The following is a 20,346-nucleotide window of genomic DNA, read 5'->3' on the forward strand; positions in this document are numbered from 1 at the left end:
CGAGAAACATGCCCACATCTTTGCTTACGATTTTCTTTCTGACCGGGTCAACACTTTTGCCAACAATTTGTCTCCATGCCATCATATTGTAAGACTCTTTGTCAAGAGACGTGTAATCGAACTCCAAAATCAATGGACAGCAGCAGCACCAAAAGCCATGCGACATTTATCCAATGTTAGAATTATCAGGCCCTAGAATTATCCGAGCGTGTTATCCGAGCACATCTGAGCGCATAACATTCCAAATTGTTTTTCCAAGTCATGTCGCTCATGTCAAAGCATGAAAAGAAAATGACATCACCTGGCACAAGGTAATGAGGGGGCGTGTAACTATTCCAAGTGCCAGCTTCTTCTTCCTCATTCGTGAAATGGTTTTGAAAGGTGGAACGGACACCCATTGTGAGCCCTGGAGGGCTGTTTATTTCCCCCTCAGATCGCGTCACAGTGGAACGCTGTTACACGCCAGCGAGAGTAAGCTCTGATCAGCCCAGCCAGGGCTGTCTCTGGCGGTGTTAGGACGGCGGTTATCTTCATCTGAAGGCTCAGGGTCCCCCGCTATAACTGATCATCTGACATTTAAATATATATTTACATTACATTTACATTTAGGGGATTTTGCTTGACGATTTGATCCAAAGCGACTTACAACGATTCATTCACACATTTCACACACTACAACTCCGCCAGCTCGTTGGGAGCAGTCAGGGTGAGGCGTCTCGCTCAGGGTCACCTCGACACTCAGCTAAGGGGAGCCATGGATCGAACTAGCAATCTTCTGGTTAGCAGCCAAACCCTCTTTACATCCTGAGCTCCTGCCGCCCCCCGTCAGTGGCAAACAGACCCCACATATGATCCATGGGACCTCCACAGAGGTCACCTCCAAGAGCCGCTGAATCTTGAGTCTCGATATCTGGGCTGTGGGGAAGATGCATCACTCTCATGGCTGGCCAGGAGATTGCATAGATGCACGCCCATGTCAGTATTGATCCCCCTTGTCGAACGAGGAGGGAGTCATTGGAGAAATGATTAGTTTCCAATAAAGATCTCCAGAGGTGGGGTTCAAACTTGGGTCATTCTTGAAGTCTTCACTCGTACTTCCTGTCATGCCTAGTTAAGAGGCGGTTGGGTGAAAGTGAGTGTGTGAGTGAATGTGTGTGTGTGTGTGTTTATGTGTGTGTTTGTGTTTAGATGTTTGTGTGTGTTTGTATGTGTGTGTGTGTGTTTGTATGTGTGTGTGTGTGTGTGTGTGAGGCTGTGTGTTGATGTGCATGAGCTTGTGTGTGTGTTTATAAGTGTGTGTGATATGTGTGTGCAGCTCATTGTTGTATGCGTCGCTCCCGACCTGAGTGTGTTCTCGCGTGTGTTCTGCAGCCAGCGCTACTGCATCTGCAACCCGGGCGTGGTGCGGCAGTTCCGGAACCCGGACACCATCTTCATCCTGGCCTTCGCCATCATCCTCCTCAACACGGACATGTACAGCCCCAACGTCAAGCCCGAGAGGAAGATGAAGCTCGAGGACTTCGTCAAGAACCTGAGAGGTACTTTTAACCCCTCAGATGATGATGAGCGCTTTTCTAACCAGTGGCCACTCTAAGCACTGTACAATATTGCCTGACATTCACACATTCACGCACACATTTACACACCCAGTGACCACCCAATCATTATTATAATCTTGCACTTTATATAGTTGAATTACAGCCGGACTGGTACATAATGAACAGCGACACTCCCCTGCTCCACTTATGTGTATTATTAAGACGTTGGTACAAAGTAAAGCTCCGTGCCGCCCATGGCATTCCACTTTTCATTTAAACATTGAGCTTAACTAGTGGGTGAATTAGAGATTTGTTTTGTGAGAGGCGTGTTGGATCTGAGCCAGTGTCTGGTTGGGTTTCTCTCCAAAGGGGAATTAGCTCTGGGTGGACGGGAGGGCTAACTCATTTCACTCTCCGGTGGAGGCTTGGTAATTAAAATGTAGCATGTGGAGGAGGAGGAGGAGGAGGAGGAGAAGGTGAGGTCCTCGGTGACTCCTGCGAGTTGTTTCTCTGAAAGCAGGAATTCAGACACACCCAGGGGAAAATTTCAGTCTGGGTTCATAACTTGTGATCATTAATCACAATCTCTCTCTCTCTCTCTCTCTCTCTCTCTCTCTCTCTCTCTCTCTCTCTTTCTCTTTCTCTTTCTCTTTCTCTCTCTCTTTCTCTCTCTCTCTCTCTCTCTCTCTCTCTCTCTCTCTCTCTCTCTCTCTCTCTCTCCCCCCCTCCCTCCCCCCTCCTCCCCCCCCCCTCTCTCCCCCTCCCCAGGGGTGGACGATGGGGAGGACATCCCCAGGGAGATGCTGGTGGGGATCTACGAGCGGATCCGGAAGCGGGAGCTGAAGACCAACGAGGACCACGTGTCCCAGGTCCAGAAGGTGGAGAAGCTCATCGTGGGGAAGAAGCCTGTGAGTTCAGACCTCCTCCACCTCCTCTACCCCTCTCCCCCCCCACCCCCTCCACCATCTCGTCCCTCTCCATCCTATCCAACCACTCAACCTTCTCCATAACCTCCAGCCTTTCTATCCCCTCCACCTTCTCCACCCCCTCCATTGCACCCTCCCTCCCCTCTCCACGCCCTCTACCCCTTCCCCCTCCACCCCCTACCTCCACCACCCTCTCCGTCCTCTTCGCACCCCCTGCATCCCCTCTACCCCCCCCCCCCCCCCCCCCCCCTTCCAGGGTCTAATGGGCCGAGACTATTTCCCCCTTTCTTTTTCCACTCTGTCTAAGTCTTTCCAGAAGTGCACAGACATTCACACACAAACACACACACACACACACACACACACACACACACACACACACACACACACACACACACACACACACACACACACACACACACACACACACACACACACACACACACACACACACACACGTTTACCCTACCAACAGGGGACTATCGGTTTTCATCGACCAAGTGTGGACCTCTATTTCTGGTCATTTAAAAAATACCAAAACATAATACAGAGTTTAGTTTTAAGTTATTTTGTCATAATATAACTTCAAATGTGTTTTTTTGATTTCTTTTAAAGAAGTTGCCAAGAGGGGACTTGAATACTTAAGCGATATTTCAACCCTGTCTCACGAAAATACGTGACACTGTCACGTTATTTAATCTATTGAAACGTGATCAGGGACACGTATTTTCAAAATTTTCGTGTCAAAAAGCACAAATTTCAAACCCATGTATTTCAATTGGGAGTATTTGTCGTGTCACTAAGCACGACTTCCAAACTAAGGTTATGTCCGGGAACGTTCTCCCTAATGTCCCTTAAGGAGCTCCGTACAGAACATTTATTGTTAAAAATTGTCTGTGATAACTTAAAATATGACAGCTTTTGGCCACCCGTTTCTACTCAAACTTGTCTGTGAACAATATGACAGCTTTAGGCCACCCGTTTCTACTTTCACCTTTGATTCTGAGAAATTGTGACAATTCACGGATATATTAAATGCAGGTGCGCTGCTCAGGCAAACCGCGAAGCCAAAAAGGGTAGCTGCTTCATCTGTTCTTTTTAGAATTGTATGTCTTGATGTTTATTTTATCTAGCCATCTAGTCTCTTGTTTTTGGCTATGTGAATGAACGTCCGCGTCGATGCCTCGATCGCAAGTCCAGTGTCGCGAGCGGACGTTGCCATGACATCTAGAAATCATACCGTATTTAATGGGTTGTAGTGAGTGTAACATAATTCACCTACAGTATTTTGTTATGTGTTGCAGAAGTGTTGAGACGAAAGATGATATCAAGACGTTTATAGAATATTCCCATTATGATTCTTCGCACGACCTGCAGGTTGGAGAGACTGAAATGACCCCCAAAATGAGTAATAATGTAAAAGCAGCCAAGTCCCACAAATTGCTTGAACTATTTATTTCATTCCATTGTTTCGTTGATATGCATTATTGAAAAGTTTCAAGCATATGGATTTAATGCAATATCCACAAACAGTTCAAAATGGTACCATGATATGCGGTCACAGGTACATAGTTATCACCTGACAAACATGTCACGGGTTGAAATCCAAGGCAGTACAAATAGATAAAAATGTAGCTGAAGTTTCAAATGTCTTGTTTATTGTATTAACCAGTTCATTTCTCCTTTGTGAAAGTCACCAAAAGTCCAAAAAAGTTAAACGCAAGGTCACAGGCTAACAGTGGAGCTGTGTTGGGAACCAGCAGCCAAGAGCTTCCATGGAAACTTTCTACCCATGTTAAATAGATTTAGTTGGCAGTTCCTTTTCTGCCCATTATTTTTTAAACTTGTGGAAGCACTTTGCAGTACTGGGAGACACCATTTCTAACGGCAATGGAGCTAGATTCTAAAAATATCAAAAGATGCCCAAAGCAAATACCTTTAACCAGTGCTTAATTTGAGGGGGAGCAAGGGGGAGCGCGCTCCGGAAGCTCTGACGCGCGCTCCGCCAGCTGGATCTTGAGTGTGTGTGTGTGTGTGTGTGTGAGGGGCTAATACTGTGTGCATTTTGTTCAGATGTGCAGCAAGAGAGGTTGGACTTGGAGTGACGCGAGTCGGTTGAGTGATGTGTGATAAATCTGCGAGGAGTTAGCGAAAGTAGTGAACTTTATTATTATTATGGTTTTTGTGGTATTCTGGTATTGTTCTGGTTGATATGTATCTATTTGTTAACGTGGCCAAGTTGTCATGCCAGATTGCTGTTCTAACTAGGCCTACTATAATCTATGAGGTAGCCTATTTGTTTTCATCTTTTGATGCGACGGAGATCCATTTAAGGACTTGGTGTATTTTGTTGTGTTGAGAATACAATGACTCAATGACGCACCTGCGAGTGCATGACATATTCCTCAACTGTTAGTAAACAACGGTAAACTTTATAACGTGTGGCTGTGTGTCTCTCCAACCTAACATATGTTTACTATTTTTTCTGCGTACATCCCCATTCACGAGGCTTTAGTAGGCTAATTTCTTGCGATGTTGAAACACCCCCCCCCCCCGCCGCTTTTTTTCTACTCGTCCTCAGCGCTCCGGGAGCTCCCACTTGACAATTTAAGCACTGCCTTTAACCCATAGTTGTGTTTTATCAAATTAAAAAATTTGAGTTTCATTGACCACAAATTCAGCAGAAATATTTTGCATACAAATCTTTAAATAGTTTAACCACATTAAGAAAAATACATTCGTTAATTTTTTTTATTAGTGAAGCCACAAGTTTTGCACATTATCCAAACAGAATACCTGAAATGTTGATATTTTCAGCCCTTTCGGGTTAAAACAAGAGAAAAGGACAGCTCTCCCTCAAGCCTAGAGAGACATCAGTGTTGAACCACTAACTGAGTGACAACATATGAGTGACAACATTTCATGGCTATTAATTTAGTTCATTATATTTAGCCGATTTGAATAGACTTTTCTAGCAGGTGAGGCTGTCAAAGAACTAAATATGGAGCAACTACAAAAAGTAAATTTTCAGCATGACCAAATTATACAAAAAGTATAGGAACTGTTCTAGCAGATATGTTTTAGAAGTCTCTTTTGATAGGCAGGGAATAATTGTCTTTGTCACCCTGTAGTCATGCCATCAAATCTGTTGGGCAAAGTACCGCTACTGATTAATCCAGTAGACTCACCAGTCAAGTCCCCCTAGTTAGAAAATGGAAGAAACCCAGTTAGTCATGTTAATTATTCTGTTACAAATGAAGACTAATACTTTCCACATATTGCGATCCAAGTTACTGGCTGCAGTCTTGGATTTTATAGTTCTATATGAATAGATTCAATTTACTAAACTATTAATCATGCTTCAGAAGAATTAACCTTTCTTGGATGGCAGATCTACCACAAGCCTCCATTGCCACAACCTCCAGATGGCTTACGACCTACGGCAACTCCTCGACTACTGCAAGCCAACAAATTGGCTCTTGCACACCAGACACGCATTTTGCTTTATTTTAGGTTTTCAAGCATCTTAAAGTACCCAAATCATTGCTCCAATACACAAGTCAGCTAATTGCCTACAAGGAAATGCTGAAGCTAGTGTTAGCGATGGCGATAGAAATGGACAAGCTTGCGGGTACAAATATGCAACTAGAATTGCAAGGTTCACAGCCCAGTTGCATAAGTGGTCGCAACCGTTGGATTGTAAGCAAGGCTAAAACAAAAATAAAAAAAAAAATAAATAAATAAAAAAACTTCCCACAAACTAGTCAACATGGTCAATTGAAAGCCTGTACAAAACGACCCTGGAATAGTCAAATGCAGCTTTACAGCGGATGAATTAAGCCAAATTGCATAAACATCCAATGGTAAACAGTATACAAATGCAATCAAGGTTGCACTCACACTAGGCCATCTGGCCGTGGCCGTCGCAACTGTGGCCTGGCCACGGTAGGCTCTTGTACATACACCATCACGTCGCTAGCATCCAAACAATTCTACCAAACCTTAACCAACTAGTGAAAAATGGAACAAAACTTTAGCACACACCCAGTGACTAATCACCTTGTCCAGGGGTGTTCCAACGTGGTTTACCAGAGGGCCTTGTGGACTTAAAGTAAGCCACACATTTGACAGCCAGCACCGAATGACGTTAAACTAAGCTAATCTACAGGTTACCAGTGCTAGTGCAATTACATGAGCATTTTGCACAATATTTGTACTCCAATGCTACGTAAAGCAGGCTTCTTCAGAAACCTACATTGAAGGGCAACTGTAACAAATCCTGACCAAGACCGAAAGATGGCTCTGGAAGCCACTACGGCCAACACAGCAGGATGTTTTGAAGACACTAGAGTCCCATGGCACTAGATTCCTTTGAAGACTAAGTTGGTATGGGGGGGCCCAAAGGGGGCCCCCCCATAGATCTTGTCAGTCATCTAACACCTGTTAAGAAAAACACACACACACACATCACAAGATACAAATCCCCAAAGCTAGGTTAACAAACAGCGGTGAGATGCATGTCAAGGTGCAAAGAGCAGGGATACTGATGGCTTGTGTCTGAGGAGACAGCCCAAAAACGTCAACATTTAATAAAGGAAAATAACTTTTACTCACTGCGGTGGTCTGTTTCGAAGTGCCATGTTGGTAGCAATATTTGTCTGGGCTGTTCAGTCAAATGCCCACAAAAACAAACACGCAACGACGCATACTGTCAGTTTGTATAAAGTGACAATAGTGATCTGCAATCTAGATCGAAAACTTTCAACCCTCACTAAACTCAACCTCGATTGACACAGGCCGATGCGAAAAGTAAACCAAACCAATTGTGTTCACCTTTAATAAAGGGGTGCGTGACAGGTGATCTCAATTAAGAGCTAATCAGAAAGAACACACTGATCGGCCATGAGTGAGACTATCAAAACGAGGACGAGGATTTAACAGAATTGTTACCATTCAAATTCAAATTTCTTTATTATTGGATAGGGTATGATATAAAAAAAAAAAAAAAGTAAGTAATTTGACACTTCTGGGATGATTGCACTGCCTTGTTTGCCTAGTTTGGCTCATCCTGAGACACTCATGCAGCTTCTCATAGGTCATGGAGCAGTTCTGATGGCATTCATATGAGAAAAGCTAGACTTGCACGTATCGGTTGAGCCAAACATTGTCAGAATAAGTGATGCCAGTTGCTGATTGTGGGGTACTGATACTGGCTAGTATCACCGGCTACACACAGAAACCTGATTTGCATGCAACTATGTTTCTCCTTTATTTTCTTTATTTTTTGCATGCAACCTCTTGCGGGCCAGAAAAAAAGTAAGAGGGGCAGCATTTGGCCCACGGGCTGCTAGTTGAATAGGCCTGGCCTAGTGTGAGTGCAGACCAGAGAACAACGGGGCCAGTTGAGCACGGTTAGGTGTGAAAACGGCCAACGGCCAAGGCCAAATGGCCTAGTGTGAGTGCACCCTTAAAGGGGTAGTTCAGAATTTTGGACATAGGGCCCGATTCCCAAGTGAGCATTGGTATTCTTTATCATTGGAGACAGTTTTCAACACATTTCATTCAGTCCTTCTAGTTGCAGAGTTCGCTCGTGCTAGGCTAGCGCACGGCAACGGGCAATGCTAGCCTGCTATTAAAAACAGTCTTACCCACTCCACAGTTCACCCGAGGTAAATCAATTTTTTTACTCATCCATGATGGAGTGTGAACGTCACTCTATGCTATCTAAGAGAGAACTTCTGTCATTATGTATCAGCCAACAGTGGACCCCTGTCATTCCATACAGTACAAGTGTGGACCATTTTCTGTGATGCAAATCAACAATTCAAATGCATTTCTTTAAAAATAGATTGGGGACTGGAGTACATTGTAAAATGGTAAATTAAGGCTAATTTGGGGATTGAACCATTTCAAAGGTCTAGACCCTTATATTGTATTTGTTTATCATTTTTATTGATACAAATGAATAGATAGGTTTTTTGTTAGACAATTCTATTCCTAAAAACACACTAACAAATCAAGTTTGACAAATTATTATTACATTAGTTGAGATTACTATCTTTCCCTTACAGTATATATAGTTATTACCTCTTTTCATAAAAGAAGGAGTGTGAATGTCGCTCCATGCTATCTAAGAAGGGACTTGTGTCATTTTGTAATAGCCAACAGTGTCATCCAAATTAAATGTATTATTATTATTATTATTATTATTATTATTATTATTATTATTATTATTATTATTATTAGTGGACCCCTGTCACTACATACAAAAAAAGTGTGGAACTTTTAAAGCTGAGCCTTTTTTGTTCGCATGTTTCAAGAGACTTTACTAAGTAGTCTGTCTAACAGCCCTCTACACTCTGACAGACGTGTGAACGACTTCAGGTCGTTCACACCATAGAGGAGTGTTTGAAGCGACGTGTGTGGATTGGTCGTTGAAAATCAAGCTCTGGCCAGCAGAGGCGCTATAGAGTATGGACTAAACACTCACACACTTTCAGGTCCCCTCTTGGCAAAAGTTGTGAAAATGCGTCAAAATATTTTAGGCATGTTTTTAGGTTGATTTAAGGCATGACCAAAAGGGGACCTGAAAAATGTCCCCTCTTGGCTCGGAGGTCCCCTGTTGGTGAAGATGTTACGACGCCGAAGTCCACTGTTGGATAGTTAGGCGAGTACACACACACACACACACACACACACACACACACACACACACACACACACACACACACACACACACACACACACACACACACAACACACACAAACACACATACACTGAGGAAAGCTATTCCTGTTCCCCCATGTACTATTCAACGGTCCGACACAAGCGGTGGTGCATCAATGGACCACACTGTCAAAACAAGCTGGAGAAAGTTAAACAAACACACACACACACACGGCCACATAAAGACACACAAAGACACACACACACACACACACATGGCCACACAAATACACACACACACACACACACACACACACACACACACACACACAAAACACACACACTCACACACAAAGACACACAGACAAGCACACACACGTACACACAAACATACATACAGACACACAAACACACACACACGCACACGTCCTCACTCAGTCACACATACACGCACACACACACACACACACACACACACACACACACAGACACACACACACACACACACACACACACACACAGACACACATACAGACACACAAACACACGCACACTTACTCACTCAGTCACACATACACACACACATATACACACACACACACACACACACACACACAGAGCATCCTTAACAAGAGCGGATGCCTCTTGCGTTTCGTCACATTTAACATCTCACACCAGCCGGGACCCCCGAGCTGTGTGGCTCGCCTGGGGCCCCTGAGAACCAGAGGGGCCTGGGACGAGGGACACAGGAAGAGCCAACCGTCCAATCGAATCAACCGTATCACTGCGGTCTCCCGCCTCCTGTCGGCCGCGCCCCCCCCCTCACTGATCTGAAGTCAGGTGACCTGTGGGGAGCGTCTGCTCTCCATCGGCTCATTACTTATTCATCACAACCCCCCCCCCCCCCCCCCCCCCCCCGGCGGACAGAAAGTGACTCACCTGGCGGGCCCCGGGGACCCTCCCACGTTTCATTATCAGAGGCGTGGGGCTGGATTAGGATTCCTCTAAAGGGCAGACTGGTTGACTGTCTGGCTTCCTGCTGCAGCATGGGGAAGTCGCTTTTAATAAACCCTGTGCACTGGTGACGGTCTAGTAATACGTTCCTCTCTCTGTCTCTGTCTCTCTCTCCCTCTCCCTCCCCCTCCCTCCCTCTCTCTCTCTCCCCATTTGTCTCTCTCACTATTACTGTTATCTCTCTAACTGCATCTCTCTCGCACAATCTCTCTCTCTCTATTCGTCTCATTTCCTCTCTGTGTTACTATCTCTCTCTATCTCCCTGTCTCTGTCCCTCTCCCTTTCTCTCTCTCTCTCTCTCTCTCTCTCTCTCTCTCTCTCTCTCTCTCTCTCTCTCTCTCTCTCTCTCTCTCTCTCTCCCCCCATCTCACTCTCTCTCTCTCTCTCTCTCTCTCTCTCTCTCTCTCTCTCTCTCTCTCTCTCTCTCTCTCTCTCTCTCTCTATTCCTCTATATCTCTACCTCTATCTCTCTCTCTCTCTCTCTCTCTCTCTCTCTCTCTCTCTCTCTCTCTCTCTCTCTCTCTCTCTCCCCCCCCCCCCTCTCTCTCTCCCTCCACCCCCCTATCTCCCCCCCCCCCCATCTCTCTCTCTATCCATGCTTGACTCCTCAGATTGGCTCTTTGCACCACGGTCTCGGCTGTGTAAGTATCCTTTCCTCTTATCTCTTTGAGTCCTGTTCAAACCCGATGTGTTGAGCCCTGGACCAATAGCACTCCCATTAACTATGACTGAGGGGGGGCTGCCTTACCTGCATGCCTCCTCCACCTCCCCTCCTCCCCTCCAGTGTCATTTCCAGGGAGGACTCTGGGCCAGAGTCAGCCCTAGGAGAAGCCAGGGCACTTTAAATGGACGTTAAGTGATAAACGCTGCCCTTCCATTGAATATTTAGCAGGAGCTTTTATTCCAAAATGTGTGATTTATTGTAGATCTAGGTCAGTGCGTAGCAAGTGGGGGTGAGGGTATCTTCCTCAAGTGTACAGGTAGGCTGTGGATATCGGGGATTGATCCCAGAGTCGTTCGGCTGGGGGTTGAACACACTCTAGTGTAGACTATCCTGATCTTATTGAGTGTGATTGTGTGTGTGTGTATGTGTGTCTATGTCTTTGTGTGTGTGTGTGTGTGTGTGTGTGTGTGTGTGTGTGTGCGTGTGCGTGTGCGTGTGCGCGTGCGTGCGTGTGTGCAGGTCCTCTCCTTGCCCCACCGGAGGTTGGTGTGTTATTGCCGTCTCTTCGAGGTTCCCGACCCCAACAAACCCCAGAAGCTGGGCGTGCACCAGAGAGAGATCTTCCTCTTTAACGACCTGCTGGTGGTGAGCCCTCCCTTCCCACCACACCAGAAGAAACTAAGACTCAACGCACTGAAATCAATAGTGCATCTTACTTCTATCGAACCTTTCTAAAAGAATAAAAGACGAAAAATTGATCAGATCGATGAAAGTCAAAATAGGATCATGAAAGTCCCCATGAATGATTGAATGCTTTTATGAGGGACATAAAAACATGAATGAACCATGAACACAAGTCGATAAGAGAGGTTCAACTTTAAAAGCCGTGAGTTGGCTGTAGTATGGTTATGGTCTTCATCGCTAAAGTCCATAACCATACTACAGCCAACTCACGGCCCAGCCGGAGTTACCCAGAATCCCCAGGGGCAGCCCAGGGCATGTGGGTGCGGTGAGCTGGGGGTCCTTATCTGATGAAGAACTGATGACATGTACAGCGATAACATCTCTTTGATGCCGGATGGGGAAACCCAGACCAGAAGCCCAGTGTAACTCCGGTTACAGTGAGGGTCTTAGGGGGTCCATGTCCCGGTGCAACACTGAAGAGGATCTCTTGGTTTCCTCCACAGGTCACAAAGATCTTCCAGAAGAAGAGGAACTCGGTCACGTACAGCTTCCGGCAGTCCTTCTCCCTGTACGGCATGCAAGTGATCATCTTCGAGAACCAGTGTAAGCAAACTGGGACAAGAGTTTTTACTTAGTTAAAAAAAAAAAACTTTTTTAATTAACAAGATAATTTGAACTTTGTATTTACTTAGTTCAAATTATATTATAATTTATTAATTTCATTGTTATTATTTTTAAGAATTAATTGATATTTTTTAAACTAACAACGGTCCCTTCTCGTTCCTGATTGGCTGGGCAAATCAAATAAAAACACGCCACTGTTGCCATGGTTCCCCCAGATTACCCGAACGGGGTGCGGCTGACGTCGGCGGTCCCGGGCGCCGACATCAAGGTCCTGATCAACTTCAACGCCCCCAACCCCCAGGACCGCAAGAAGTTCACCGACGACCTGAGGGAGTCCGTGGCGGAGGTCCAGGAGATGGAGAAGTACCGCATTGAGTGTAAGCTCTGCTCTGGGGCCCCGTGGATCCCTTCTAGGGCCCCTGGGTCTGGCGCCTTTTAAAATGTAGTGACATCACAAGTGGGAGTGGCCAACCAGGCTTGTAACAGATGGATCAACCGACCGGCCTAGCCAAAATGGCGTCCTGTTAAAGTCCGCCATAACGGCTGTGTCTAGTGGCTTCGTCCTGAATGATATTGTTCATTAGAAACTTGAACATGTATGCGTATTTTTTCCATTTTGGAAATTTGGTTGTAGGTTTCGATTGTTCAAAGCCTAACTTTTAAGTCATAAACAAATCCGCTTCATGACTAAATTATAATTATATCGTACATTTTAATTCAGCAGACTCTTGTATCCCGAGTGATTTACAGCCATTTATACACACCTTCACAGCAGAGTCAACCGTGCAAGGCGACAGTAATTAGGGTAAGGTGTCTTTGCTCAGGGACAACTCAACACTCGGGGGATCGAAATAGCAACCTTCTGGTTACCATCCTCCGGCTCTACCCCCTGAGCTCAACCGACCCCCCCCCATATCTTCAAGGGGTTCCGTGTGTTAGTGGTTCCATTATCCCCTTGAAGCCCAGCCCCTAGTAGTATCACTTCCTGTTTTCAGTCTTCTCCTTCCTCTACCCTTCCCTCTAACGCTGTCGTCCCCTCCGCAGCCGAGCTGGAGAAGCAGAAGGGCGTGGTCCGCCCCATCATGGGGTCGCAGGGGTCGGGGGTCAAGAAGGACACCGGGAACGGCCATCTGAGCCGCGCCAGCCTGGACGACAGCTACGCCATGGGGGAGGGGCTTAAGCGGAGCGCGCTCAGTAGCTCCCTGCGAGACCTGTCGGACGCAGGTGAGACGGCGTTGCCCACCGGCCGTGGCAGTGACAGTGACGTGGTGTAGAGGGTGTTGGGCTCCCGGCCGAGAGGTCCCGGGTTCGATTCCGCCCGATATCCACACTGCTGTATTGACTATTATAAACTGAGTAGTAGCGACTATATAGCAGAAGCTGTCCGAAAAACGGCTTACATTGAATTGATTTACTGTAGTTTAAAGGGGTGATATCATGCCACCAGCCGTTCGGAAATCTGGCTTTCCCTGTGCCCTAGTGACATCACTAGTGGGCGTGTCCACCTGGAAGTATGCTGGATAGATCAGTCCACCAGCCTACCAGGTGCACTGTGGCAAACGACATCACAAGTGGCCACGCCCACTAGTGACATCACGAGTGGGCGTGGCCACTTGTGATGTCGTGATGCCACTAGTGACATCACGAGTGGGCGTGGCCACTAGTGATGTCGTTTGCCACAGAGCACCTGGTAGGCTGGTGGACTGATCTATCCAGCATACTTCCGGGTGGACACGCCCACTAGTGATGTCACTAGGGCACATGGAAAGGCAGATTTTTGAACGGCTGGTGGCATGATGTCGCCCCTTTAACTGAACAGTTTAATGTAGGAGCCTTCTAGCCTAGTAGTAGTGGAACGTGTCAAACGAAGAATAGGTGCATGCAGGCTGCATAGGTGTAACTGTTGTTGCCTCTGTCCCACTCAGTCGGACGATGTCATCACCCTGCTTGTGTGTCCGTCTGGACTGGCAAGTGATTACCTTTGGGCTGAAGTTAGCTCCTTGCGACGCTAGCTCCTTGTAGCGCTTGCTCCTTGTAGCGTTAGCCCCTTGCAGGCCACCGTGCCATGGGAATGTTGGATGGGGGCTTGAGAGGCTCTTGACACAGAGACAGTGAAAGAGGATAGATGGAGGTGTGTTCTAATAGTGATTAGTGTCAGTGGGAGGGTCTTAACGTGGTCACTGAGTGACACACGATTTGGGAGTCTGGGTTTATAAGGAAGTCCTGTTGGTGTGGTGGTTATTCAGACATTCTTGAGGGGATCTCGCATATGGGCTCACATTAAATCACACACACACACACACACACACACACACACACACACACACACACACACACACACACACACACACACACACACACACACACACACACACACACACACACACACACACACAAACGGACATTTGGCTGCGACATGGGCTGAACATATCTCTCTATTGGTCTAATTGTCTCGCTAACAGTAATTGGAATTGGAGGACTTTTCTTTCAAGATGGCAATTTGTGTGTGCCTCTATCAAGATCGAAGGGTTCACCTGAAGCACTCAAATGTGAACGTTAAAAGTGAACGTTTAGCTGCCTTAGCTGTGTCTGTGGAGTTCTCATTAAAAAGTGAAGCCGCAGCGCAGTACCGCAACATTGATCAGGGGCTTACGGAAAGTTACAGCTTGGGAGACGAAACTTCCTGCAAACGATCAAACAAACCATTTATGTCAAACTGAGGTTTCCTCCAGGCTCTTTTCATTGTTGGTGTATAAGCACACACTGCTGCCTTCTCCTTCCCTTTCACAGCGCTCAGTCGTAATTAGCTTTGCTGTGCGTCCGTTGCTTCTGGTCATCTCCCCTCTCAACGCTCTCCAATAGGCTTCCGTTAGCTATTGCTAGTTAGCAGCGAGTGCCGGCCATCCTCTAGCCATCCGTGGCGCTAGTTAGCCTAGCCGCTAGTCCTGGATGCTCTGTGGTTTCTCTAATAACCTGTGCTATCACGTGTTCTGGGCAGGCAAGCGTGGGCGACGCAGCAGTGCAGGATCACTAGACAGCAATATGGAAGTAAGTAGGAAGCCATTGCATGTCGGGCTGTGCACGCCGTGGTGCTGGAGCGCTGTGCTAGTCTAGCTCGCTGTTTGTTTTAGTTTCTGTCGCTGTGTATTTTGTCTTGGTGTTGGACTGTTGCCTTGCCTGTCTCTGGTCACCATGCATGCCTTGGGCTGACTGCCACAGATCTGTCCCGTCTGTCGAGAATGGGCCCCCCCTCACTCCCTGACACTCTCTCTCTCTCTCTCTCTCCCTCTCCCTGACACTCTCTCTCTCTCGCTCTCTCTCTCTCTCTCCCTCTCCCTCTCCCTCTCTCTCTCGCTCTCGCTCTCTCTGTCTCTGTCTCTGTCTCTGTCTCTTTCTCTTTCTCTCTGTCTGTCTCTGTCTCTGTCTCTGTCTCTGTCTCTGTCTCCGTCTCTCTCTCCGTCTCTCTCTCCTGCAATGGCCTTCGTTTCCATCCCGCCTTTATGATACATTTACTTTTATAACCAATGTTACGTAGCTACTCCGCTAATTATACATCAAAACAAAGGCTCTGTTTTCCACCAAGACATACTGCTATTTGCACACTGTTAAGCCACAAAGACTATTTATCTCTTAGAAGAGAATTTCTTTTTTTCCCAGTTGCCAACCTTTAAGTCGGTAATTACAGACATCTGAGTAAGAACAAGGTTCTATCTAACAAGCACACAGCTCACACACTGAGGATAATCTGTTTTGCATGGCTTTTAAGATATGTTTTGGCTGTTTTGGTCTAAACCTGATGTTTTGCGTGCTTGTGTCGTTTGAGTTAAACCGATCCTGTTAATAACCGTCTTACCATGTTGTGGTGTGACGCGTTCACTGCAGCGTGTTAGAAAACAGTGCATGTTAACTCAACTGTGTGTGTCACACTGCTGAGCCACTGAGTCGGTGCATTAACATGCACACTAATGGGCTTCATCATTCGGAGTCAGTCAATCATCAGAATTGCTAACTGTCATGTGAACGCCTAAGTTCGGCTCAGCAAACCGATTTATCCCCGTAGTGTTATACGATGTGATTAAGACACCTTGAAGAAGTCAATCACGATGCGCTAACCATCCGCGTAATTTAAGACCGCACAAAACGCCGTCCAATATTTTAGATGAAATGACAGATCAAAACATATTTAAGTACTTGGATGGGCAAAGTATTAAAAAAATGTTTCGATGACTCATCGAATTGTAAGTGTATTCAAATATTCGATGATTTATCAAAACATTTTTAAATACTTTGAGGGGCGAAAGTCTCATACATAATCATGTTACCGGCGGTCAATAGTAAAACGGCTCGTCGACTTAAGAAATTGCCGTAGACAAATTTTCACGGTCGACTACGCAGACTAATCGCGGCAGCACTAGTTCCTTGTGTGATGCTAGCTGCGTGTGTTCCTGTGTGATGCTAGCTCCGTGTGTTCCTGTGTGATGCTAGCTCCGGGCGTTCCTGTGTAATGCTAGCTGCGTGCGTTCCTGTGTGATGCTAGCTGCGTGCGTTCCTGTGTGATGCTAGCTCCGTGCCCTGACTTTCCTCTCCCCCCAGGGCTCCATCATTAACAGCCCCCACTTGCGGCGGCGCGCGGCCACGCCCGGCCGCGACTGCCCGTCCCGCCATAGCGGCCAGTCGCTGCCCAACTCGTCCTCGCTGCTGGGCACCCTGTTCGGCCCCCGGAGGGTGAAGTCCCCCAGCCCCACCCAGGCCCAGGCCCAGGCCCACCCCACCCTCATCTCCCACACACTGCACCCCACCAACCTCCACCACACGGCCCGCTCCGAGGCGGACGGCCCGGCCCCCCCGCCCGGCCCGCAGACGCACCCCCACCACGCCCAGTTCTGCCACGTGGGCCAGAACCCCCCGCCCTACCACCACCACCACCACTACCACCCCCCCGCCCTGGTCAAGCACCCGCCGCCCCACCCCCCCTTCCACGCCCCGGCCCCCACGCACCCCCTTCCCCCCCAGCAGCAGCAGCAGCAGCAGCAGCCGTCGACCTCCGCCTACCCGCCTCACCCCTACGAGAGGCAGGGGCACGGCAGCCATGGGAGTCACCCCCCTCACGGAGCCCCTCATGGCGCCCCCCATGGCGCCCCCCATGGCGCCCCCCACGGCCCCCCCCACGGCCCCCACCATCACGGGCCCCCGACGGCGGCCCCGGCTCCGGCGGCCAGCAGCACCAAACCCAAACACAGCGGCATCAGCACAGTGGTGTGAGGGCCGGAGGACCTCAGGGAGGACTCCGGGAGGTGAACCCGCCCGGTCACGCCGGTCCCGACACAGAACACTCCCTGTGTCTGATTCTTCTTCCACTTCCTCCTCCTCTGCCGCCAGCGTCGGCGTCGGCGGTTTGTTTCGCGGGAACGGCGGACTCCCTGCGCGCCGCTCCTGTGGTTGCCACGACGACGACAAACTCCCGCCGGAAACAAAACGGCTGAGCATGCACAAAAGTAACAAAGACCACCACTACTGTTTCTCCTGACGACGGAACCCGAAGTAGCGGCGCGAAGAGGGCCTCGATCGGACATCTTGGGAGACGAGTGAGCGTGCGCTGGTTCCCAACCGACCACGGGGGGCGTTTGTCTCGTGCGGGCCGTGGTGGCTAGGTGAGGCGCCGAGCCCGCCGAAAGCTAACTATTTTATCCTAGCCGTAGCTCAAAGTACACACTGTGATATCTCTGTAAACAGTCCTAAATGTGCCAATAATGGAAGCATTTACAAAAAGTTAGTCACAAGATATTTTCTCTCTCTGTGTATATCGTTGCATATAGTATTTTGTAAAAATAATGATAATATTATCAATAGTTATTATTATTACTACAGAACAAATGGCAGTCTATATGGCATCAATTCAAACTCAGTATTATACTCTCTCTAGTGTAGTTGACCTCGTTTCACTATTAAGAAACCGGTAAAGCTTTGTAGGAAGTTTAGTGGGTCCAAATGCTCTACGGTTGCCTTCGACATTAGGACGCCGTGGTGGAGTGGATTCGGTCACACCTTCCTCTACAGCACTCCGGCAGAGAATGTTCCGCGCTCTTCCGCTGGTTGAATGTCTGTTAGCCTCTTGCCCCCCCAGCTGTTTTTTCCATCATCGTTTGATTTGTTTGGAACTATTTTTTTTTCCTTCGTCCAATAAAGAAATGCTCTGTACATCATCCTCCTAACTGATTAAGCGTGGCTCTCCAACTGTTATCACATTATTATTATTTTTTTTATAAACATGCGTGGTGTTTATGTCTTTTTTTGGGTGCTGGGACTTGAGGTAGTTGCTGAGGAAGGAGTCCGATCGTGAACATGCACGTCGTGCGATGGGGAATCTCAGCAGGCTGACGATTCTCCCGCCCCCCCCTCTCACCAATAGAATGTCTCTTCACCGACGATTGTCTGCCGTAGGAGCAGTACTAGTGTTTGAACTCTGCCTACTCCCCTTCCATCGCACTGGACCACAGCTGTAGTAGTGCTGGTATAGTGTTTACTGAGGCGCAGCCAACTCTATCACAGGCCACCATACAGCTGTAGTAGAAGCATTTACTGAAGCTAAGCCTACTTACATCATTCTCCACTATAGAGCTGTAGTAGTAGTAGTTTACTTAAGCTCAGCCTACTTTCTCTTCCCTCCATTATAGATCTGTAGTAGTAACGTGAAGCTATCCTACTCCCTCTACACTCCACAATAGATCTATAGTAGTAGTGTTTAAGCCTACATCCTTTATGTATCACCTTTAACTATAACTGTTAACATCGATCGACATGAACGGTATCATAGCCTATAGTCTTCATCAAATAGATATAACTGGGTTTGAGTCACATATGTAAGTCGCTAATATGTTTTATTTACACATACTGTATGTAGTTCCAATAATCAGTAGCTTAAGGCAGACATTCAAATAGGATATTAAGCTGATATAGGAAGGCACTCTGCCAAGACCAGTCGTCCATCTTAGTTGTCCAGCAAAAAAAAACATTGTTGAGGACCTCCACATGACCGGATCTCAGGACTGCTGCGTTTGCACACCGCAATGACTATTAGAATGAAACGGTTATAATCTTCATATTGAAAACGTAAAGGATTATTACTTTTTTACTGAGTCTTTTCCAATTCTATTTTTAGTTAAAGTATGTGTCTTTTATGAAAGGCACCATCACTTCCAGAACATGAATGTTAATTTACTTATCTCGTCTCAAAGTATATATTTATATAAGACCTGGCCCTTAATTAGCGATGGAGTTACCTAAATCATTTAATTCAGCCCAATTAGTGTTGCAGAGACTGGAATAATTACAGAGTGTTCAGAGAACTTCAGAGTAATTAGGATGGAAAAACAAATCCATCCTACAACTGACCGACGACCACACACACACACACGCTCGTACATACACACACACGCACGCACGCACGCACGCACGCACACGCACTCACACACACACACACACACACACACACACACACACACACACACACACACACACACACACACACACACACACACACACACACACACACACACACACCACTAATTGGCTTGTTCCATTTTGGTTCCAGATGTATCCCTCAATGGCCGTAAGTAAGATATAAACGGATAAAGAACTTGATGAAAACCAAATGTAGGTTTAAATCGCTGGTATTTAAAAAAGAGAAAACGTGTTCCAATGAGCCTGATTGTTCTACATTCTCTTACTTGCTATATTTTTTTAAATGTTTGTGTGAGGTTCTTTGTGACATGCCGTGGATGCCTAACGTTTCTGTTCCTCTCGATGTTTGATTTCCTAAACTGTTACTTCTATCAAACACAGAGTTCCCATGTCCCCTGGGCCGGCCATGTAGCATTGGGGTTCGCTCTTCTGGTCTTCTTTATCCCTTTTTCATTTCACATTTCACCTCAGAAGATGTGTCTCTGTAAAAAGATATGGCGATCTCCCCAGGAGTGTAAATAGAGCAGACAGCTGAGCGACCTTCGTGTTACTTTTGGTAAAATAAAGACGGTAAAAAGGTTCTCCTTTCACGTAAGACTTGGGACTGCTGAGCAATGATTACATGTAAATAGTCTGTAAATGATAATTATTATTATTATTATTATTATTACTACTATTCCTCAATGTGTACAGTAACGTTGAACAAGGCGTGTTCCTGCACTACTAATCACTGCTTCTCTCGGCCTCCACCAATGCGGACGTCTCTTC

General features: G+C 46.9%; 1 protein-coding gene across 1 annotated transcript; it reads left to right on the forward strand.

Moving 5' to 3' along the window:
• The first annotated feature begins 1,282 nt into the window (after nt 1–1,282).
• iqsec1b (IQ motif and Sec7 domain ArfGEF 1b) lies at nt 1,283–20,158 on the forward strand. The gene is made up of 9 exons (XM_030374276.1): nt 1,283–1,538; nt 2,307–2,446; nt 10,757–10,786; nt 11,329–11,454; nt 11,997–12,096; nt 12,333–12,494; nt 13,162–13,341; nt 15,116–15,165; nt 16,711–20,158. Exons 1-9 carry the CDS (start codon nt 1,304–1,306, stop codon nt 17,377–17,379), a joined length of 1,692 nt encoding a protein of 563 aa, XP_030230136.1. The 5' UTR covers nt 1,283–1,303; the 3' UTR covers nt 17,380–20,158.
• The last annotated feature ends 188 nt before the right edge of the window (nt 20,159–20,346 follow it).

This window comes from Gadus morhua, chromosome 13 (genome assembly GCF_902167405.1).
Source record: "Gadus morhua chromosome 13, gadMor3.0, whole genome shotgun sequence".
NCBI classification, from domain to species: Eukaryota; Metazoa; Chordata; class Actinopteri; order Gadiformes; family Gadidae; genus Gadus; species Gadus morhua.